Below are 24,935 nucleotides of genomic sequence, written 5' to 3' on the forward strand. Positions count from 1 at the left end.
GTATCTTGACCTGTGCAGCAGCAGCGGTTCGATTCCACCATTCCGCAAGCCGGATAGCGGAAACGTTTGCACCACACTTTGTCATTTGACTGAGTGAGAGGGTTATATTTACAAAACACACGTGTTAGGTTTTCAAGTCAAGTGCTAGTAGTAGTACCAGTACATCTCATAGTCAACAGATAGGTTGTGTCTTTGTGTGTCTGTTTAGTGTAGAAAAATGGCTGATGTGATTGAAGGGCAATTTAGTGATGCCGAAGAAAAGTAAGTATTTTATACTCTTAATATTGAATGAAATATGTAAGTACACCGCTCTTTGAAATTAAACAACTGAAGAAGTTAGGTTAGGTTTGCTTTGTTGGTAACCGTTTAATTAGTGCATCAATACATCACTGGATTAACCAATGGACTGTGGCAAATCTGAACCAGAATTAAGAGTACTCAAGATTATTAATTTAGAGCCACAGTGAAGAATGTATTAACTACATGTATTATAGCTAAGTAGTTAAAGCCTGCAGTAACATGTTGACTGTGCAGGTAGGATTAGAGTGAGGGTACTCAATGGGTAGGGTATGGTAAGCGGACACGGTTTTTTATATTGAAGAATGTAACCATAGATACCTAATATTCGCATTTCAAATCCTAAACTATCAATCGATATAAAAATATCTAAATAGTCCTCAATAACATTTATATGTTTTAAATTAAAATATGAATTTAATATTTACAGTGATCAGACAAATTATTATAACCAAAATTAGGAAAACTGAAGACGACCATATTTGCTCCTCTCACAGTTACAGTTGTTTCTTTCCCACAAATTTCACATAATGGGTTTTTCGTTACGAGTCCAACATGTTGAAGCCACTAAAACACGTTAAATCATCTTTCAAAGCAATGTCGTCTAGTTTTCTAAAATTGACTGCCATTTTTAATAATCAAATGTTACTTCTGAAAATTAAAATATTAACTTACGTGTATTATTTGAAAGTGTTTACAACTGTTGATTATTTAAGTTAATTGTTCAAAATAATTAATTAGTATCGAGGTTTATGATTAAGTAATATCGTTTGCCAATTTCGATATACAACACCGGGTCCGCTTATCGTATCCTACCCAAAAGTCATAATGTAAGTCAGGGCTCCAGTATTACAATCACAATTGAATTATCAATTATTAATATCTAAACTATTGAATCTAGGCTACAAAACCATTCCAATTGTACCGTTTTACTGGCACATGAGGGGTTAGCTTTGAAATTTAAATTTTTGTGAAGTTTCAAAAAGGAAAACGAAAATCTTCTGAAATAAGTAAAGTTCAAACTAAAATAAAACTTCTTCGTAAAAATAATTAGCCTACTGGATTTAAAATTAAAATAAAAACTTCTTGATGACTTTTAAATTCAATCATGCAATATATTTGTCACTCAAAATGTACAAAGTTCTCACAGCTTGTCTTTTTATTCAATTTTCAAAATTCAAAACTTTCACACTCTAATCTGATCTGGCAATTCTTCACTTTAATGTATCTTCAAAATTCAATTTTACTTTGTTACTGATTTTCTTTACTTTACTTTAAATATTACTTCTTTTCAGTGTTAGAATTTAAAGTACTGTATTCTTCAGTGGTAGAGAATTAAAATTGCTGAAAGCATCTGTAACAACCACAAAACTCTTTTAGTATTTTTACTTAACATTTTATATACATGTGCTCACTGCACCAACAAGTTTTATATTGCACAGATCAAAAGGACAAGTTCCTAAATTCCCATTAAGCTTAAATTTAATTTTTACAATATTTCTTTCCCCAAAATTATTCAAAATAATTAAGAACGAATATTGACTGGACTCCAGTTAAAAAGTTCACTTACCCGCAGGTTCGATGACGATTAGCACAAATAACTCTAAGCACTTTCAAAGACTATACTCGTTACTACTACTTCCGATCAACTGAGACGGGAGGTACGGTACATCTACCTCACCCCACCTCTCAATTTCGTTATCAAACACTCCCATCTGCGATGCGTGCCTCGCTGATAGAAGCTTCTTTTGTACTGTCCAGTCCTTATCACTCTTCTGGGCCTACTCCTTCCACCGGTAATCCAGTTACCCCAGAATTACAATTTAATACAATCGGTACACAATTATAGTTACTTACAATTAATTATTTTCAGCTCTTTTTATTTATAGAATAACAATATTTTTCCAAATTCATTAAAACATTAAAATCATGTGTATTGTACACGGGTAATTTTCACAAGTATAATGGCGATAACATGTTACTAGTGTCACAAGCTGTCAAACATGTTTATTCTTAAAAATAGTGAAGAGTAACAAAATGTTACGCTGTTTCGTTTGTTACATTTTAAAAGTACACATAACCTTAAATTTTTATGCATTTTTATCCATAATTAAATTATTACTTTTTTGATATAAAACAGTTTTAATTGGAAATGCCTATAGGATAATTCGGTTTGACATTTTGGTTTTGGTAGTCTAAATAATCATGAATATTGGTTAATCATTATAATTTTCACATGTTATTGTACTTAATCAGACAATTAAATGTTCCAGTGACAAAGTAGAATTCATCAGTATAGAGGGCAAGAAGAAACAAGTGCAGTTCCAAATAGCAGACAAGTTTAGAAACCTCACTATTTGTAACCCTTTCTCGGATCAAGAGGATTACGAATCGGAAAGCGAGAATGACGATGAATATTATAGAGATATCTATGATAATGAAGGTAACTTTCAACACATTGTCAATTCATTTTATTATAGCCTACTGTGATTACAAATACCATCACCTCAGCATATAATTATGGTAACATATTTTATTAAATACATTGTTACAATTATTCTTTCTTGTAGGGGTTGTTGATGACAACTATGTGGAATGTTATTTATTAAGTTACATGATAGAGAAAACTTTTAATCCTCTATGTTACAACCGGAATCAGGCCTGCTTTATCTTTAAAAATATTAACTCTTAATCCAGTTCTACAATAGATTATCTTAGATTGATTATGGGTTCTCTGTTTGTTATTCTAAGTTTGTTATTGATGATGTGTTGAAGGAATAACAGGATTGTAGACATTTACTAATGTTAATTGCTATACTAAAAGAGACAACATTGTAAGGACTCTCTTCAGGTGTCAAATACTAAAATATAAGTATTAGCATGCAAAAACGTAATTATATCAACAAATAAAAATACATGACGTTTTGTTTTTACTTCTACTGAAATAATACTGGTTTGAAATAATCATGATTTTAATTGTTTTTATGTAAAGCATTTAATTTTGACATTTGTGTGTTCATTGTTACATGACATGTGTGAATAATGAAAATTTCCTTCAAATTTGTTCATGTAATATATTCAATTAAACATTTGGTAATTCTAAGCAATATATGGGTCAACCTCGATTTTTCCTCATATCACAATATAATGTTCCAATAGTCAATTAGAAAAAGGAAATGACTAGAATTTCTTGCCGGGAAAGCAGTTATAGGGAGCAGGCAACTCATATTACAATATAATGTTCCAATAGTCAATTAGAAAAGGAAATGACTAGAATTTCTTGCTGGAAAGCAGTTATAGGGAGCAGGCAAACCGCGAGAATTACCTATTAGTGATCAGGTGGGCACTGACGTGATCTGGGCTTCGAATTTGGAACTACTCGAGTTAATTTTTTTATTCCAAAAGAGCAAGCAGCGCGAAGCGCTGCGCAGCGGGCAAGCATCGTGCGTGATCTTCGTATATACTGAATTGATTCAGGCCAATGGAATGACACAGATTTCCTTTACCAGATTTTTTCGGAGATATTGTATTGGGCGGATTATATTGGTTTACTTTGCTTTCCAGCATGTAATTATGTGTTTTAAAATTGTTTTACATATATTACCTACATTATATTGTAATATGTAATAACAATTTATTAGATTTTATTGGGTAAACAAGATATGTTGTTGTTGTAAACAGTGCTTATTTTAGTGCCTAAATAATTCATAGATTTAAACAGTTCTATAAAATAAACAGTGATGAAATTCATCGTATTGGATAAGTAAAGTGTACTTTACCTGGTATAACAGATAGATATAACATAACTTCTTCAGACAACTAATAAATGTTACAATTTAATAAACACTCACAGATTTCTTGTTAAAGCAACATGTTTTTTGGAGCACTCATTGTGTGGCCTTGATTCATGTTTAAAAGCCACAGAAACATTTTTTTAAATTTTTGAAAAGTAGTTTTTCAATGTGTGTGATTTCAGTCTTTAATATTTTTAATCTATAAGAGGACGAAAGGATAATTGTGTTGATTGTAAATGCTTGGGACACACTTGCTTGACTGGTGCAGTTATTTCTGTTGAGTATTGCTGCTTCCCCACTACTCATCTGCAGAAGCTGCTCACTTATCAGCTGCCTAATTGATATCAGCTGTTTGTTTACATTGTCTGCTGTCAAGTCAATCCTGTGTGCAAAAGCTGTCTTTATTGGAGCTTATACTTCTAACTATTGATGAAAAAATAGACTGTCCATATGAGACAGTGTATCTGATCACAACTTTTATTTTAGACTTTGTATATATTATTGCTTTTTTGTATAAAGGTTTTATCAAATGCTTATTGCAGTGTTATTTTGTTAAAATGTTTATGTCACCAGCAGAAAACCATAAGTCTGCTATAACTGACAACAATGATTTTAAAAAATAATGACTTGGTGTTTGCCAAAAGTAAGAGGATTTCCCTTCTGGCCTGCAAAAATAACTCCATATAGATAATAATAAATGCAACAATGGCACTAAGTACACTGTTGTGTTTTTTCTCAACTAATGAAACCGCTAAAATCAACAGAAACTGATATACGTCCTTATAATGAGTTTAATAAGAATAAGTACACACTTTGAATCAGTAGCAAAGAAAAAGCAAGGATAGTTACAAAGTAGCACTAAATGAAATTGAATTTGAGCATAAAAAAACACCTACAAACAATTACAAAAAATACCACACAGATTAAACAAAACATCATTGGCATACAAAAGGGAACTCCTATGCTCAGGGGTTTACCAAAATTTATCTAGAAGAGTCTCTTCCTCCTCAAATACTATTTATACTCAAACAGAGGAGACCCCTTTCAAGATGCAAAAATTCAATAAGCAATCAAATACCGACGGAGAAATATTATCCATTGTTTTATCTGTGTTGGAAAAAACAAGTGGGTAACAGATGAAACAATTCAATTATACTACGACACACTTACTTTCTCTGTTTTGAGATCTGATACAAACATTGTGTTAATGAACGCCAGTAATAACACACGCCATTAAATGCCTTGAAGACTCCGACCCACCTCTTAGAACCGTTGGAATTAAGTAATAAAACACATGTATTTTTCCCCTATTCATGATGTACAACACCAAATAAATGAAAGTGATCCGGATTGACACACAAAACCTGTATAAAACAGAAGGATCTCTCATTGGAGCCTGATGATGTATGATAAAGAACAGCAAAGATTTCTATACTTTGATTCTTGTGGCACTTACAACCTTGCTCATGCCCAGGCTTATTGCCAAAAAAGTTAGAAAACATCTTAAATTGGAAGCTGAAATTCCTCTTCAAGTAATTAACGTTCCAACAACAAAACCCAATACTGTTGATGATTGTGGGCATTTATATGATTTTATTTACAGACATTCTTTTACATCTGGTAAAATCGGGGATGGAGGACTCCTTGAGGGAAATTGTCACCACACTACCATGCTCATTGAGACACATAGATGTTATGTCAAAGCGAGCCCATACTAGCCTATTTGTGGCAGAATTACCAATATCTACGTTTTGGATCCTCATATAGTATCAGACATGATGTTCAAGCCCTTTATTGTCTCAATCTCAACAGAATATTGATGACAGCAATATTAGCATGCAGTCAAGTGATGATTGGGGTTAGAATACAAAATCACAGATGTATCAAAGACAAAAAATGTAACAAGAAAAAACATGTTGTTATCCCAACTTCAAATAGATTCACTGCACTTGCAAATGAAACCCATCCAAGGCAAACAAATCTAGCTGTTAAAGGCGATTCCTTTTGTATTAAAACTAATTATGAAGGTTAAAACAAAAAACACCATCAATCTTAAGGTTTGCAGAAGTGTGAAGGAAACAGTTCAAAGTCGAGTTTTTTACGCTGACAGCCAGGGAAGGGGCATAACCTGAGCTTATCGGTCTGTTTTAGCAATGGAAAAATTCATGTTGATGGGTTGGTCAAGCCTGGTGCAGATATACAATATGTCTGTAGTCAGGCTGGCAAGTCACGTACTCGACCCCTGTTTTTTGCTGGCTGGTACAAACAATATAACTGCAAATTCAACACAAGTTATCTTTGATAAAATGGAATGCGAATTTAAATGCCCTGAGTAAGGAAGAACAGACCAGTCTGTATCACAACAATTCCTCCTAGATATGATGTTCAGCCAGACCATATGATACATTACAACATAGCTCTGGCAAAACAACTATATTAAGGGAACTAGTTTCTTAGAATGAACACAACGTTAGTCTTATCGATCTCGACTCTTTTCAAAGATTTCACTTCTCCCGAAAAGGCATTCATTTAAATCACAGTGGAAAGAAGAAACTTGCATCAATGATTGTTGACTATATTCTGAAATTAAATACACAACCAAACAATAGTATAACAAATACAGAATCCCAAATAAATTGTAATACCATCAATGTTACTGAAACACCTATGAGAGATGTTATTAAACGCTTTCGATATGACAAAACTGTCGGATTCGCACACAGCATTTCCGGGGACTTGGATGACCCTCGTCACATGTCAGCTGGTGTGGCTGTCGTCTTCAAACAGGAATTTGGCCAGCCTAAACTATCACATTGCCCTAACACGCCATCTGGCTCTACAAGATAATGCAAACCAGTTGCAACAGTGTATAGTCTTATAACTAAGGATAAATATTATGGCAAACCAAGTAAACAGGACTATGACACTGCTTTTTCTGACCTGTCTCAAAATTTTAAAAGGAGGGATCTGAAGCACTTGATATGCTCCCCAATGGGCTGCGTACGTGATAGGGTCAGTTTGACACTCTTTCTAGACAATGTAATAAAATTTCAACAATGCACAGGAGCCACTGTTACCATTGTCTCATATTTTCAAAAATCATTTCGATCAACTAAGGGAATGGTTTTATCTCATGAAGATTTTAACAGGGAACTGAAGAACCTTATTGAGGAGAAAACAAGACTGCTCCCACCTTACCAGCTCTTAACCACCCCATCAGAAATCATCAATCTTGAGTCACATCAACCAGCAGCAGTGAGGTCTCCAGTGAGTTTGGTGACGCTATCCAGGAATCAGCAAGAATCACAGGATCGGGCTAGTGATGTGTTTGTGGCACCGGGCGACCTCACATTTTCTGAGGCGCTAAAGCAGAGTAATGGTGTTTGTGGTGAATCATTAAATCAGGCAGTACCTGCCTCAGTTTGCTCTTTGAATGCTACACCTCAAAAAAACTGTCTTCCTCCTGTGCACAGGAGCGTCACCTAGGTAGTAGTTACAATTTAAATTATGTTTCAGACAGTACTTACAATAATCCATGTACTGTCATTAAAGATAAGCCATGTGACTTTGGAAGCTTTGTAAGCAAGTAGCCAACAATTGGGTTGTTCCATCAAAATATTAGAGGATTACAATCATCCTTAGAATCTTTAGAAATTACGTTGAGATGAAATAAACCCCTAATATAGTAATTTTAACTGAGCATAAAATGACCAAGATGATGCTTCAAAGGTTAAATATTAATGGGTTATGTCTTAAACTCTAGCTATGCAAGAGAAAGCTGCAGAGGAGGAGGTGTAGTAATTTTATCCAAAACAAGTGTGATTTTGGAAAAGAAATCAAAATTCCAGACATTGGATATTTATTGAAGGATGAAATATTTGAATGAGTTGCATGGTTGAAATAAAAAATATTTTTCTCGAAAAACAGTCTAAATTATTAGTGGTGGGCTTGTACAGAAATCCCATAACAAAAAATGAACCAGAATTTTTAAAAAGTATGGAAGTTTTATTGGAAACATGGTTAGACAAAAGATATAAGCACATTTTAATAGCGGGGGGATATAAACATCGATATGATGGGAACAATCAACAGTGCATTGAAACTGAACAACTTGTTAGTTTCTAAATGGAAATGTGCTCTTTAGTAAAATTTTTCCAACTAGAATTACGGAGTCATCAGCCACAACTATAGACAACATTTTCACCAACATTAATATGAATTTTATCAAACTAATCGGAATTAATACTCAACTCTCAGACCATGATGGGCAGTTCTTAGCATTATTACATACCCCTATTAAAACATAAAAGTAAAATTACTGTTCATCCCAATGAATCCATTCAAATGTATACTAGAAAGTTTTCAGATTTAAACACACATTCATTTTTTGTATTCATTGCAACAAGAATCATGGACAGACTTATATTTAGCTCCTGTTACTTCAAAAATATGATGTTTTTCATAGTATTTTATTTGTTCTACTTTAACCTCCATTTTCCTAAAACCTTAAGTCGAAAACAGTTGAATAAAAATATGTGTGGTTAACAGATGAGCTCAGATTAGAAAAGCTAGAAATTATTGAATTAAGTAGCCTAGCTAGAGAACTTCAAAGCCCACTTGTTTATAGTGAGGTAAAATCAAGAAACAAATTATTTAAGACAAATATTCTGCATCAAAAGAAACAATATCTTAATAGTCAGTTGGAAAAGTCTGTGAATGTTAATGCCACTGTCTGGAGGATGATTAATAGGGGAAGGTTGGTGTAAACAACAATAGTAATAAAAATATAGAGCTTAAGGTTAGAAATCAACTTTGTACAGACCCTGGTAACTTAAGCGAATTATAAACAGATATTTCTCAGATCTAGTAGATAAATCTATACTGCCTAATTTGTCAAGCTCTACAGGACCTTCAGTTCAACAACAACCTATTTGTAATTTTTCTAGATTTAGACTAGAGCCCAGTCACAGAAGAAGATATAGAGAAAATTATGATCAGTCTAAAAAAACAAGCTTAGTGCTGGATATGACGACATTCCTGTTGTTCTCATTAAGAAAGCCAGGAAATCGCTAATAAAACCTATCACTCACTTAATAAATTCTTCTTTTATTTCAGGAATATTTCCAGAAAAATTGAAAATTGCAAAGATTAAACCTCTATTTAAAAAAGGGAACAGAACCCACGTAGAAAATTATCGTCCCATTGCTTTGCTTCCATCAATCTCCAAAATCTCTTGAAACGTTGCTTTTTACAATCAATTTAAAATTTATTTGGAAAAAAACAATATAATTAACAGCAATCAACATGGTTTCCCAAAAGGGAAAGTCTGTCTTAACCGCAGCCACAGAATTTCTTGAATCAGTTATTGACTCCATAGATAATCATGAAAAGGTAATTGGAGTTTTTCATGGATCTGAGCAAAGCTTTTGATTCAATTTTCTCATGTTTTGTTGTTGTCTAAATTAAAACAAATTTGGCGTAGAAGGTAAAGCTTTTGAATGGTTTAAATTCATATCTGAATAATAGAAAACAATTTGTCGAATTGGAATATTTCTCCCACAACAAAGGGACAATGTATAAACAACTTTACAAATCCTCGATTTCAGATGTGAAGCATGGGGTTCCTCAAGGTTCCATACTGGGACCTTTACTTTTCATTTGTTATATCAATGATGTACCTAAAATCAGGCAACCTGGAAAACTTTGTTTTTTATGCCGACGACGCAAACCTAAAAAATTTCTGCACCTTCAATAAAGGGAGTGGAGGAGTCATCCAGCACTAACTTATCACTTTTGGCCCAATTTTTTGAAGCAAATAAATTACTTTTGAATGTTGATAAGACAAACTTTATAGTATTTAACCACAAACAAATGAAAAAAATAATCAAGCCAACAGTAACAATAAATAAAGATAAGCCATATTTTCCAAGTAGCAAATTCAAAATTTTTAGGATTATCGATTGACGAGAACCTGGACTGGAGCTCTCACATTGAAAGTGTTCTCGCAAGGGCAGCTTCAGGCATTTATGCTTTAAATAGATTAAGAAATTTTTGTGATGTCAAAAACTCTAAGAACAGTCTATTTTTCTTATATTCATTCCGTTATTTCGTTTGGGATTTCAATATATGGTGCCACAACAGTTTAGAAATTTAGACTCAATTTTAAAAATCCAAAAGAGAGCAGTAAGATCAATTTTTAAAACTTAAACCAGGCACATCGTCAAAAGAACATTTTATTTCATTAGGTATAATGACCGTGTATGGTATGTATATATTTATGAAACAATATTATCGGTAAAGCTCAGATTTTCCAATTTGCCACAGCTTGGTACACTTCACCAATACAATACCAAGGCATCAAAATGACCTTGCCATTCCACACATCATTTAGAATTTTTCCGCAAAAAACCTCAATATATGGGCACAATATTTTATAATAAATTACCTCAATATTTAAAGTCAGAAAATGTTTTATCAACTTTCAAATCAAAATTAAAATATTTTCTCATTGACAAGGCTCTTTATAGTTTTAAAGAATTTTAAATACAGAACATGTCAAATTATATACTTAATAATAATTACTTTAGATGTATAAATGTATAAGTGCTATTGGATGACACCATTCAGTGTACAATGTTGTGCCAATGAATAAAGAAATTTTGATTTGATTTGATTTGATAGAAATTTTTAATAAAAAAAAGGATCACGCACGATGCCTGCCCGCTGCGCAGCGCTTCGCGCTGCTTGCTCTTTTAGAAAAAAAAAAATTAACTCGAGTAGTTCACAAATTTGAAGCCCAGATCACGTCAGTGCCCCCTGATCACTAATATGTAACTCTAAGCAATATATGACCGTCTGGCGGTTGCTGCCTGCTCCCTATAACTGCTTTCCGGCAAGAAATTCTAGTCATTTCCTTTTCTAATTGACTATTGGAACATTATATTGTAATATGAAGAAAAATCGAGGTTGACCCATATATTGCTTAGAATTACCAAACATTTTCTTCATAATTCGTACAATTTTGCTTCTTATGTGTATTTTGCGTATCATAATTTCACATGTTAATAATTAATGATACTGCAACAGTGAAATGTTTTTACCAAGCATTGAAATAAAATTCTGATTAATTGAATATAAAAAATATCACAATTTAGCCTATAAGTGAATTATTATTTGGTTTTATAAAATTAGAGCTACATGTAATGTTATATGTTTGTTAAATTTTGTTGAACATAACTGTTAGATTATGAATTATGCTTGTAAATGACGGATAATAGTATGCCACAACTCATAACACTGAGATCAACACCAGAACTGTACAGCAACATAGAAGTGTCTTTCCTGAAGGCATTCAATTATGTTGTACAAATAAGTAACAAATATACTTTTTACTGCTTCCATACTAGTTGGATTAGTCAGCTATCGATTAACCAAACCATGCTGTGTCTCCGAAATTTGTAATATTATTTTGAATGGAACTTGAATTGTTTTATTTATGGGTATAACAAATTTGATCTCTATAGAAATGATATTTTTAGGACCAGAACACCACCGTAAGAACAACGAAAACTTTAAGCGTGGCAGTTCAAATGCACAGGTGAGCAGTAACAAAGTGTCAAACTACCAGCCAGCAGATAAACTGTTCAAGAAATATGTCAACAAGATCAATGTTGATCGATATGAGGGTCCCCCACTCCCAATACATGTGGCCAACCGGGTCATGGAGACCGAGAAGAAAGTTGAGGCCGAGAGGTAAGTTTTATCTTTTTATACAGGATGTGTCATAAATATCGCAGTGTCTCACTTTCAGGATAACGGTTCACCGAGGCTGAGACCTGTCCTGAAAATACAGTGTGATGTTTATTGTCCATATTTTCAGGGTGCATGATCTTGTGGTTTGGAATCTGGTGATGCTGAAATGCACATTTAGAAATTGATTTTCTTATCTTGCCTGCATAGAGAAATCAACACTTGGGTTTAGTGATAGAGCAATAAGAATTTCACAAGCTGAAACAAGCACTGGAACTTGTGAGCTACATAGTGTGCGTTAGGTAGTCCATTCACCCATACTCGCATCACATATGGTGAGATGTGTGACTTAATCCACTCTCCAGTTCTCGCATCATGTGTGGTAGATGGGTGAGTTGTTAGGTAGTCCATTCACCCATACTCCCATCACACAGGGTGAGATATGTGACTTAATCCACTCTTCAGTTCTCGCATCATGTGTGGTAGATGGGTGAGTTGTTAGGTAGTCCATTCACCCATACTCCCATCACACAGGGTGAGATATGTGACTTAATCCACTCTTCAGTTCTCGCATCATGTGTGGTAGATGGGTGAGTTGTTAGGTAGTCCATTCACCTGTACTCGTCTCACATATGGTGAAATGGGTGAATTTTTAGGTTGTCCATTCACCCGTTGGATCACATAGATGGGTGAATTAAAAAGTATTGTAGAGCATTTTAAATATTGAAGTACCAAAAGTCATTGCACTAAGGTAAAACATTGAAGAAATTATACTTTTGAGCATACAAAATATATTTTTTTAACAATTTATTACAAATTTGAGAGCATTTTGCCATAAGTTGTAAGTAAAACAATTAAATGTATACTTGTAACCTTGTTAAGAATTTTACTTATATTTTCATCATATTGCTAAAGGTTGTTCAATTGCTTCTTCATAGATCCAAAAGTATTTTTATATTACTCATTGTTATAAAAATTAATTTTTATAGCAAGTGTACTATTTTCAATGAGAATGTTTATAGTTACATACTGTTTTTGAATGAGAATGTGTATAGTTACAAACTTAAAACATAGTCTAACTGTACTGTTTTCTATGGAATGCAGGATCAGACTGAAGGATAAACACGACCGAGCCACTGCAGAGCAGGTAATGGATCCCCGCACTCGTATGATCCTGTTCAAGCTGCTTAATCGTGGTGTTATTTCGGAGATTAATGGCTGCATCTCCACGGGGAAGGAGGCCAATGTATACCATGCCACCGCAATTATTAAAGATGGCGTTACAAAGGACGTCGCCATCAAAATATACAAGACATCAATTCTGATTTTCAAAGACAGGGACAAATATGTGTCTGGCGAATTTAGGTTAGTATAAGTTTATTTCTTAACATGTTAGATTAATATTGTTTAGTTAATTATGTAATTCTATTAAAATACTCAACTAATTTGAATGCATAACTGTAAGATTATACACTAATGTTAATAATAATGTTATTTTAGTCCATAAAATTCATATTTTAACAAGTAACTAAAGATTTTAAAAGTAATAGGTTATATAATATAATTTAATACCAATAATCTGAACTCCACTGTGCACGAATTGTCAATAAATTAACCCTTTTACATAGTATGTATCCATCCAAATACATCATCCTGATTGTGTTGGTATATATCTTGTTTTCAAACAGTGGTTCACTCTATCTACATTGTTGCTATAACTTTGTTTCCTCATATTACATAAGTGATAAATTTTACGGCCTTGTATTTGAGCATCTTTTTTTAATACTTTTATTCATCCTAACCCTCCAATTAGCCATGTAATAGTTTTATACTGCCAAGCTTATTTTTACTGATTTGCAACGGTTTTTCTAAACTGCATGTAAAACGAACATGCTTTATGCAAATGTATGCTTATTATACATACATAGTTTTTTGTCAAAATGTAAACTTTCAGAAACGTGCAAAACTAGAAATATAGAGTTTTCTTGTAGTGTGCCAAAATTGTTTTGGAAAAATCAATAAAAGCCAAATGACGCAGAATTTACTGTCCAAAAAGAAAATATGAAATCTTTGGTATAATAGTTTTTAAAACTATTTGGTATTATATTGATGTAAAGGTTTCGGCACGGTTACTGCCGTCACAACCCACGGAAAATGGTGCGAACTTGGGCAGAGAAAGAGATGCGCAACTTGACACGCATGTACACAGCAAAACTGGCGGTTCCGGAACCTATGCTGTTGCGCTCACACGTTCTACTCATGGAATTTCTCGGCAAGGATGGCTGGCCCTCGCCAAAATTGAAGGTCAGTTGAAGAACTAACTACCTATAGTATACCATGTTTGTAATTAAAGGATAACAAATATCATATACCCTGCAAGCCAACTTCAAAATTAAAAAAAAAAACTGTTAACAAAGTTGTTAAAATAAATATTTATATATTAATTTGATGTGATACTGTTTCAAATGGCATTAAAAATATCAAATGAATGCCTGTGTATAAGAGTGGTTGCTTTTATTAAGATTTAAAATATAAAATAAAACAATTAAGTGGAAATTAAAATAAAACTAAACAATGAAGCAATAATAAAAAAACTGCAAAAGATTAACCATTAGTTAAAAGTGATATACTAGAGGAGGTGTAAACAGTTCAGATATTTCACAGTTTTTTTCCATCTATGCGAAATGTTGAGTTAAGCTTCATTTTAATTGTGAAATCTGACACACCGTGCTTTGGGATCATGTCTAAAACATAGTAGTGCACTCAGTTAAACGCCTAATGAGACAATGAGAACACTTCTTTATCTAGATTACACTGGATGGTTGTTGGGTAAACCAGGCAGAGCTTTTTCACAGTCTAGATGTCTCTGATGTTGCAAAGAGTTTTCCAGCCCCTCTCCAAATGGACGTGGACTCCAGATTCCATGGTGTGAATCAACCCTTCCCACCATAGCTACGTTATGTGTTTTTCCTTCTAATTGCGTCTTTATGATCCAGATATATTTACAATTCCTCGTTAAATCAGATTGTTTTATTGCTAAGTAGTCCTCTGTCTCAAATGCATTTTATACAGTTACTCAGGGATGTCTTTAAATTTTGTTCACACAAGGTGCACCCCCAATGAGAAAAGCACCATGTTCATTGCAAGCTAAAGCTTTAATGAGATGTGTAATTTTAGAATTACTGCATTTTATGCAGGAGTACACTGTCATATGGTAATAGGTAAGACTTAAAAACTGTTAAAGCCTCATGAGAAACTGACCTCATTCAGCTAGTAGTTATGTGCCTACTTGCAGACAAATCATTTATGATAAACAGGATTTGAGCCTTTTTTTATCTGCAGAGTTCTCCATGCCTTTTAATGCTTTTTAAGCCAACTATGAACAATATTGGCTCATTTCCTAATTGTAATATATTATACTTTTAAGGTTACTATGTCGTAGTTTTATAAACTACACAGTTTGAAATATTGTAAATTAAATTTAAAAGTTTAGACTTTTTTTGAAACGTTGTAGATCTAACTGCAGTAATTGGACTCGTTATTCTATGAGACCCAATATTACATAAATCTTGATTTATTCCAAAATCAAAGAAAGCTGTTTGACACTTGTTTTTCCCCCCCCTCAGGATGCTGAGTTGTCACAGAGCAAGGCCTGCAAGCTCTACCGGGACTGTGTAGTTATGATGTGGACAATGTACAACAAGTGTAAGTTGGTACATGCTGACCTCAGTGAATATAATCTCCTGTGAGTATTCTATGTTTTATTTAGTTTTTTTTTATTCAGGAGAGTTTTCTAACAGATTAAATTTTACTTTCATATCCATCCATGTTATAGGAGGAAGTATTTTAAAGTGTATTATATCTAAGTATTAATTGTGACCGAACATTTTTTAAATGTGCATTCCTTTCTTCTTTCCCTTCTCTCACAGTTTTGTGCTTAGTAAAGAATTGAGTAAATCCCATAAGTTTGTTGGGTTGCTCTATTTGTGCTTTCTATTGTTGATTGCTGTGGCTGTTCAACATGTGGCTACTGGTTTTTTTCCATGCTGCAATGTGAGATGGTTTACACTTCCATTGTATAACTTTCCCCGCCCTTGATTTGACACTTGCCAGCACAGCCAGGCTACAAAGCATATCATAAAAATTTATTAATGGCCTTTAAGGCGTTTTTCCATTCCGTAAGGGCTTGGGGGAATAACTGTTAATGAAGTACCTGTGAGAGAAGTGGTAAGCAGAGCACTTCACAACTCAAGGGAAGGTTCTAAATATAACTGTCTCAACTGCATGAGTAATTTGTACTTTCATTGTCATCTCTAGTTGGAAAATAAGAGTTACCACTGAACTCATTGTCATTGCATTAAATTTGATGTCATAAGTGACATGGTGGCAGGCAGTTGTTTAACATTAAAGAAAGATACTATAAGCTCGATATGTTGTACTTACTTGATACTTACTTAAGTAAGTAAGTAAGTATTAATTGATGTTCTGACATCATGACATAATTTATAATTTTTAAGTACTTGACAGATAGTTATTTATTTCAGATATCATAATGGCCAAATCTACGTGATCGATGTTTCACAGTCTGTTGAGCATGACCACGTGCACTCCACTGAGTTTCTACGCAAAGACTGTACTAACATTACAGGTAATTCTTCTTTTATGTATTAGGCAGTTATTGTAGTTTTGTTTTGATTGAGTTATTTAAAAATATTTTAGATCAATTTCATATTAAAAAGCTATTGGGACCAGCTTGAAAATAGCCCAATGTGATATGAAGTAGTGTTGCTATAATACTGTTGACTGAATACATACTCACTATGATGTGTGTATGTTCACCTACTTTCTGTCCGATTAACATGTTATTATATTTAATGTGCTTAATTAATTGAACAGGCTGGGCTGTTAATTTTGTGTTTTCAGTCTTTAGAATGTTCACAAAATGTTTGAGAATAGTAAAACATAAATGATGTTTTTACTTTTACTCAAGTTCAAGTTCAAGTTCAAAAAACCTTTATTTATTTAGGAATTTACATGTATTACTACATTTCATATGCCAACATGGCACGTGCGAAATGAAAAAAACATAAACAATTTTATACAATTATATTTATCAGAGTCCTTCAGCTGGCTGCGGTTTTACTTTCAGTCTCTAATATATTGTGTACAAGAAAACCTCCCACCTAAACATTCATGTGAATGACAGGACGGTAATATACCCATACCTCTATTAAGTATAATAACTAACAGAATAACATAAAAATAAATTACTAACAATAAATAAATAACTAATTAATGTATATAATCCAACATGATAATAAATAACTATAAAGACATAACATAACAATAATTAAATGAATTTATGATATAATTTTTGTAATAGTCAATAAAATAAATAATTCAATAAATATCCAACAAACATAAGTAACTAATGACCAATACATATCTAAAATCAAAACCTGCCAACAAACTCCAAAAATCCAATAAATAAGTATCAACAATTATACCTCATATCCATTATCAACTATTAATGTATGAACAGCAATTCTTGCAATAAATTTATCTGTCTCTATTGGTGTCATCACATCAAACCCAAGCTAACTATAAATTCCAAGGCCTTCATTTTAAATTTAGGTTTCCTCTCATACAATATGTTGTCGCCACACTCAAGTACGAAACGGTTAAACCATCTTATCCCTGAGTAGCAAAACTGTCTACGTCCGATTTCTTTAAGATAATTTGGAGTCTCTATGACCATTCTCTATGACCGTTTAACTCATGACCGTTACTCATGACCGTTTAACTCATGACCGTAACTTATGACCGTTATGACTCATATTCTACACTTATATTTACTCTATTTATTAACACGTTCACAACAGCTAATTTCAAGAATTTTTTATTTGCTGTTGAATTTTTCAATAATAATCAATAAATAATAAAAATGTAACTTTTTACATTAAGCGTTTAAGTATAATGAGGAAAGAATTTGTGCTTTGCAATTTTGCACAAAAAATGATTTCAATATGATTTTTTCAATGTTTTTCCGTGTACCCCAAGGGGTAACCATGGATAAGCATGGGCTCATTTTTCACAAACAACCATGACAGGTAAACAATAAAAATGCATATGCAAATTTTTTATATTATGTACCCCATCGGGCGCAAAACATGCTTTACAAATCCCAGTTTGCACCCGGGGTTATGAAAGATCGTATGTATTCGATGGGGCATACGTCGTCGTGAACGTGTTAATATCTCATACTCTTGTGAGAAAAGTAAATGTACATTTCGTTTGGTTTATTCTGGTGTTTGTTCATCTGCTGTCTGTTCATTTATTGCTAATAAGCAACTATTCAACAATATTATAACTATTATCTATTTTTACTCGGATGTTGTTTCTTCAGTGATTTTAGTGGTTGATCAGCTATTTAACAGGACTACGGTTTTAGTATATTTTATTAATATTACCTTAGTATATTATTATTACTCTATTACACTTAAATATTACTTTTATTTTGTCAATTCAGTTATTTTTCAAGCTGAAAGTTATTAACTTACCCTGACGGGCAATATATGTCATTGGTAACCAATGGATTAATTTTCATTTTATAGATTATAAATTGGTTTCTGAATATATATACCTTTCACTAGGGGGGAGTAAAACATACATGTAAAAATAAGGCAGAGGATATAATATCTGGTTCTTAAAATATAACCATTTTTCAGAACTGCAAATCTCTTTAAAATAGTTAAGTATTTTTGCTTAGTTATTGTGGTATCTAGCAATTTCCAAAGACATGGTAGAGGAAATTGATTAATTAAATTTGTTGCAGAATTCTTCCGACGGAACCAGGTGGCCACGATGACAGTAAGGGAACTATTTGACTTTGTGACAGACCCAACTATCACAGACAAGAACATGGAGGATTGTCTGGACAGACTCTCGGAGCTGGCTGCTTCCCGGGAACTGGAACCCTCAGAGGAGGAGAAGGTTTCAGAGGAAGTCTTCAAGAGTGCTTATATCCCTCAGAGTCTCACAGAGGCAAGTCGTACACAACATGTTTTTTAAACAGGAGTAACAATTGTACATAAATGTTAGAACAATAGAAACTTGCTTGTACTTAACATGAATGGACTGAACAATAAGTTAGAGATAAGAATTGATAAAGAGTTGGAGAAGAAGTAGGGTAAGACTTGTAAACATATTTAATATGTTTAATAACTTTTTTTGCCATAGGAAGTTGTAAGAGTAAATAACTGTTAAATCTCCAATTACAACACAAAATAGTAGTTTTATCATTAAAATGAAATAACTCATTTTCCTTCCAAAACATTTTTCTTAATTTTTGGTAAAGTTTACAGAACAGATTATGTAAGAAATAAAATTTATACATATTTATTCCACTGCTGGGTTATCAAACTAATGTATAGTTAGTGTAAATACTTGATTATTTACCCATGGATAGGTAGTCTTCTTTTTATTAGATTTACGTTTGTGTTTAGATTGCCCCTGACTCTATCTATGGGCTTAGGACTACTGATATTTACAACAGGGTTCACATTTTGTTCATCAGTATTTACATCAATGACCTCTTTGTGTTATCGATTGGTAGGCCTACAAAATCCCCACAAGGGCCTGGAATAAGAATGACTCTTTTTCAACTAGGCCTACTTCACAGCTATTTGTAACTAAGTTGTTTATTGCTTATACATTGTTTTCCACATCAGCTAATACTTTGTTCTGTTGAGGGTGAAAAGTATTTAATCTTGTTAGGGGGAGTCTGAAGTTAAGGTCTTTATCTTTTTCATCTAAGTTGCAATCTAGGTCACTATAATCACTATTGGGCTATTAATCAAAACTAAATGTTTTGTTTCAACAAATGCCTACGTCTGCCACCCGGTTTGTAATTACAGTATGTGTGTCTAAAGGCAAATCAATTACATTACTACTTGCACCTGGAGTAGAGTTTGTGTAGTGAACTAAACCTAAGTGAGTATCGGCGTCAGCTTCACAAACTCCACCACTGCCATTTGATTTATTGTCATAAAAAATTACTTGTTCTTCATCACTGTCAGAATCACTCAAATCCGATAAATCCAAAAATATATCTTTAGATAAATATTCAATAGTATCTATATTGATAAAACTTTTCCGACGCCATGATGTGTTTGTTAAAAACAACAATCAGCTGATGAAAGATTCATAACATCAAAGTATTACAAAGTGGTCTTGAAAACAGGAAAATAATTAACTTCACTACGAAAATGCTCTTCAAGAACAATTCTGAAAATGGCACACTTCAATATTCCATACATTAATTATACAATCTATGATGATTTTACTGAACGCTTACATGACACCATGGCACCCATGGGTCTTGAAAGGTTAATCTTAAGGAACAACTTTTGAACTGTAATTATCTTTATATTATTTATTACCGGTACTAGAAGGGAAGGTAAATGGTCTACACTAAAGAAGATTGATGATATGTTCAAAAGGAGAATGTTGATAGTCTGTGTAAGAAAAAAAGGTTAATGTTACTAATTTTTATCTTAAGTGTATTGTATAAGTTAAAATATTTAAGAGAAAAATATAGTTTTCTAAATAGTAAAAAGTGTGAATAAGTTAAAAACAATTCCAGTGTATTAGATTAATGGTGGGATATGTTATTTCATAATTTGGGTCTGATGTTTTTGTTTTTTTGTTGGTCATTGTTCTGTACTTTGGAAATCGTAATTGACTGGTAAAATGATCATAGTTCACAAGAAATAAAAATATGATGAAATGACAGTGAAATTGAAACCTATTTAACTGCCTGCAGGTGATAGATTTTGAAAGGGACATAACGCGAGTGAAGGCGGACCCGGAGGGCAAGGCTTTAGAGGACCTGACCTATCGGACTCTACTGGGAATGGGCCAGGACTTAACACCCCAGACAACCCCTGCACTCCTGGCGGATTGTAATGGTAAGACTGGTGGAACGAGCAATGATGAGGAGGAGGAGGAGGAGGAGGAGGAGGAGGAAGAAGAAGGAAGCAAGTTTGTCAGCTGTGCCCGACCCAGAGACGAGTCTCCAAACAGCAAAAAGGTATGTTCGTTCCTTTTTTATAATTTGTCTTATTTGATTTACCTTAATAACCTTAGATATGCATGTTTTCTTGCTTGAAGTTTGCCTTCCTATCTTTGTGCCAATTAATTGCTGTTAACTAATTTAATAAAATTGAAAACTTTGGAATATGTTATCAAAAATAATATACCATACCTACTCATTTGGATATCCTGTAGTGGAGTGCTTCCCAACCTTTTTACATGGGGTACCACTTGACAAGACAAAAATATTTTGCATACCACTCAATCATCTGGAAGTAATCATGGATGAAATATGTTATTATTTATCATTTTACTAACGTAACTAATCCATTTTCCAACCCTAAGTATGACTAATAAATTTTGTTTAGTAGTATATTAGTGTATTAATTGATATGAACAAGGAATCCACACAGGCATACACAGGCATACATTAAGCTAAAAATATAAATATAAATGTTATATTATAAAACACATTCATTGATTACACTTTAAGAAAATATCATAAAAAACTTCAATGAGAAGACCGAGCTTGAAGATTACAAGTCAACTTGGGAATATCTGGTCTAAGAATGCTCAGTCTTAAACGAAGGCCATTTTCCACAATAATGAGTCTATTCCAATTATTTTTCTGTAAGATACACAAGTGAAGAAAATGCAGTCTCGCACAAGTAAAAAGTTGTGAATGGAAGCAAAAATTTAACTGCTTTGTCAGCTGCTTGAGCGTAGTTCCCACGCCTTTCAACTCAGAAGACCACAAGCAACATTTTCAAAAATTTTTGCTGCAGTTCTCAGTTGCAATTTAGTTCAAACAGTTGTTCCTTTTCTGTGGCAGTAAAGTTTTCTGGGGCCATTTATGTATTAGCAAACGGGTTTTTAATCCAGGAGTATTTACTAAAGTCTTTAGATATAGGGTTGTTGCTTTGAATCAATCCAAGACAGTGTGCTTTGATTTCTGTCAGAAGTGCAGGACTCAGTTTGAGGTCATTTTCTTTAACAAAATCATTGAGCATTGGAAACGATAGTACATACTCTATCTTGAACCTGAAAAGGAGTGTTAGAATTTCCTTTCAGGGTTTGGTTGAGCTCATTTAGCTTTAAAAATGTCACTGCCAAATAGGCCAACGTTCACAGCCACAGTTGATATACAAAGCAGTCTTTCAATTCAAAATTTGTGTCAGACAAAAACCCAAAAATTTCATGGTGCAAACAAATATGTCAATACTTTCCTTCTCGACAGCCATCTGACCTCTGTGTGCAGCAACAGCTGTCTGTACAAACCACCCATTTCATAGCATAATATCGCAAACAATCGGGATTGTAAAGCACGTACCTTGGTAAAAGTTTTTACGGCCTGGCTCAAAACCTTCATCACAACATCAAGCAGCTTTGCTTCTTTATCTCCTAAAATGGAAGAAACTATATCTTTGGCAGCCAGTAATATTAGAGATTTGTATGAGGCTTAGCTTCTTGAGCCATTTTTTAACTAACTTTATACAAGGCTTCAACTGCCATTGTGATTTTGCTTCCTTTCAGGTCACTTTCTTTATTTTTTAAATAAGCCTCAAGTTTTCCATTTAAATTACTGTGTTTTGGATGAAATACCTCATGAGAAGGGAAGGTTTCGTACTTTGTTTGGATAGTGTTTTCATACAAATAGCATACTGTGGAATGGGCTCATTTACATTCCCAATATAAGTAAACCCAAGCTAAATAATTAAGATTATACTTTCGTTTGACTCCTATTTTACTTGTACCAGAAGAAATACTAGATGGCTGAATGCTGTTGCTGAATCAGATTCATTCAGTAGGCATACTAGTACTTTCAGTAGTCTCAGTAACAGTAGTTCACATCACTTTCACTACTTTTAAAAACTTAGAATGCTTAGAACTACTGGTTGAAGGACCAGGTTGGCAGCGTTAAAAAAATGATCCATATCAACTATATCAAAGTAAAGAACGAGTCAAAATTAACCTTAACTCAACAAAAAAATTGGTGTTGCGACACTTTAACTGCCGCAAAACTGAATAGTCAATAGTGAATGAGGGTAACGGACTGTGGTGGAATGCTCGCAGACTGATGAGCCAAATGGTACCGATCACTTCCGAATTGGAGCTGAGCTTTCCTGAGATGATTATATTTTTGAAGCTGATGAATATTGAATACCTGAGTGACCACTGTACACCGAACGGAAGAGTTTAAATTTTACTCCTATTACAAAGTATTATTATTTCATCAGTCACTTTGTTTCAATTACGTTAAACTAATTAAATTATCTCGTGCTCGTTTTAATGTCTTATTCACTTGGTCATCACGTACCACCACAGAAGTCTCTGCATACCACAGGTTGGGAACCACTGCTGTAGTGTACTTGTATAAAAGTTAAATGTTGGAACTAAGATAGATTTTTAACCATGCAATTTTAAACATGATCATATAAGATAAATTTTTTGTCAAGTTGTTAAAATGCTTTGTAAATAAATATTATGCTATTTTTTCAGGCAAGAAAGAAAGCAGTCAAGGAACAGCAGGCAGAAAAGAGAAAAACTAAGATGCCAAAGCATGTCAAGAAAAGGCATGAGAAAGTAAAAAAGGCTGCAAAGTAATTTTGTTCCGAAATTTAACGTTGTTATGTACATAACATATATTTATACAAGTTTGTATTATACATTTTGAATTTTATTAAATATGTTAACTTATTTTCACCTAACTATTTCACAATTCTAGAGTTGAGAGTTACTAAATCTGTCCAAATAATACGCAAATTAATCAAATTTTTACTTGTCAGTATCAGTCAGACTGTTGTCATACAGACTATAGAATTCGTGGTAGTTTTTGAGAAACTCGATTTTATTTCCTAATGTTAATAAATTGAGGAATGTCAAGTACAGTGAAGTTGGCATAAACTGATCTGCACAGTTCAACAGTTGACGAGTTCTGGCAGTAAAATGTTAACACAACAAATTTGAGTGTCAGCTATACATTTTCAAATACATACCAGAGCTGACTTAATAATTTATTCTTCTTTGCAAATTTTATAAATCCAAATTATAAAAATTTGTATATGAATCTGAATGTATTAAAAAAAATTGTGTTAAAAAAGCATTAAAATGTATTAAAAAAAGTTATGTCTAATTGCAGAATGTGTAGGTACATACAAGTTCTTAGTTTTTTATGAAGGAGATAGATAAATACATGCAGTCTAAATATGTTTAATGTAAAATATAATGTCAGCAACATTGAACACAAGTATTTACACCAAAACATTACCTTTTATTTAGTCCAATTGACAATTTTGATTTTAGCACCAACTGGTGTGCTTGTTCTAAATGGTCTAATTGAATGTTGGAGAAATCTTCTGGTACCTTACAAATCCCAGACACATTGATTGAACACACTGTACATTTTGTTGTGCCTTAAACAACGTACTCACGATTTGCACCAGTCATAATAGCGGACTGCCACCGCGCAGCTCTATTGCACATGGGGAAAACAAAACTTAGTTATTTCAACTACAATTAGGCATTTAAACTGTTAGTTATCTTGAACAATTTTTAAGTAACAACCGTTAAAAATCCCGGCATTATTTTTCGGAGACCCTGTATATATTTACATATGATATGTCAGCTTCCATAACGTCTCATATATATATTACCTTAGATGACCTGAATTTCTGACAGTGAACATAACTTCCAATATGGATATAATTTATGGTAACGTTCTTAAAGATTCATTGATTATATGCAAGTATTAATTTGTAACTTAATCTTCACAAGCGGTTTCTCTTCAGCTGAGAGAGTTGAATGAACAGGAATATGAAGGTCATGGCTGTACTAAAACTCTGGAACAACACAATAGTTTTAATGTACTTGGAAATGAAAATCTAAACATATATATATGTTTATGATATATGTGTTTACTCCCGGCGGAGCAAGTACTTTTTTGCGATTCAATGTTTATTGAAATTAAATAAGTCTATTGCCATTTATACAATTTAATGTAAA

General features: G+C 33.2%; 1 protein-coding gene across 1 annotated transcript; it reads left to right on the plus strand.

Annotated features, from left to right (window-relative positions):
* LOC124353786 (serine/threonine-protein kinase RIO1-like) lies at positions 1–23,618 on the plus strand. The gene is made up of 10 exons (XM_046803782.1): positions 1–261; positions 2,571–2,740; positions 11,630–11,843; positions 12,945–13,205; positions 13,958–14,144; positions 15,467–15,585; positions 16,385–16,488; positions 18,676–18,884; positions 20,665–20,931; positions 23,433–23,618. The coding sequence occupies exons 1-10, from the start codon at positions 218–220 to the stop codon at positions 23,535–23,537; spliced, it is 1,680 nt and encodes a 559-aa protein (XP_046659738.1). The 5' UTR covers positions 1–217; the 3' UTR covers positions 23,538–23,618.
* The last annotated feature ends 1,317 nt before the right edge of the window (positions 23,619–24,935 follow it).

This window comes from Homalodisca vitripennis, chromosome 2, assembly GCF_021130785.1.
Source record: "Homalodisca vitripennis isolate AUS2020 chromosome 2, UT_GWSS_2.1, whole genome shotgun sequence".
NCBI classification, from domain to species: domain Eukaryota; kingdom Metazoa; phylum Arthropoda; class Insecta; order Hemiptera; family Cicadellidae; genus Homalodisca; species Homalodisca vitripennis.

Excerpts from the sequence above, each read along its gene's own strand:
- LOC124353786 (XM_046803782.1), top strand. The coding sequence starts at position 218 with ATGGCTGATGTGATTGAAGGGCAATTTAGTGATGCCGAAGAAAA. Across the intron at positions 18,885-20,664 it reads TCCCTCAGAGTCTCACAGAG|GTGATAGATTTTGAAAGGGA; the intron begins GCAAGTCGTACA and ends AACTGCCTGCAG. Across the intron at positions 20,932-23,432 it reads AGTCTCCAAACAGCAAAAAG|GCAAGAAAGAAAGCAGTCAA; the intron begins GTATGTTCGTTC and ends CTATTTTTTCAG.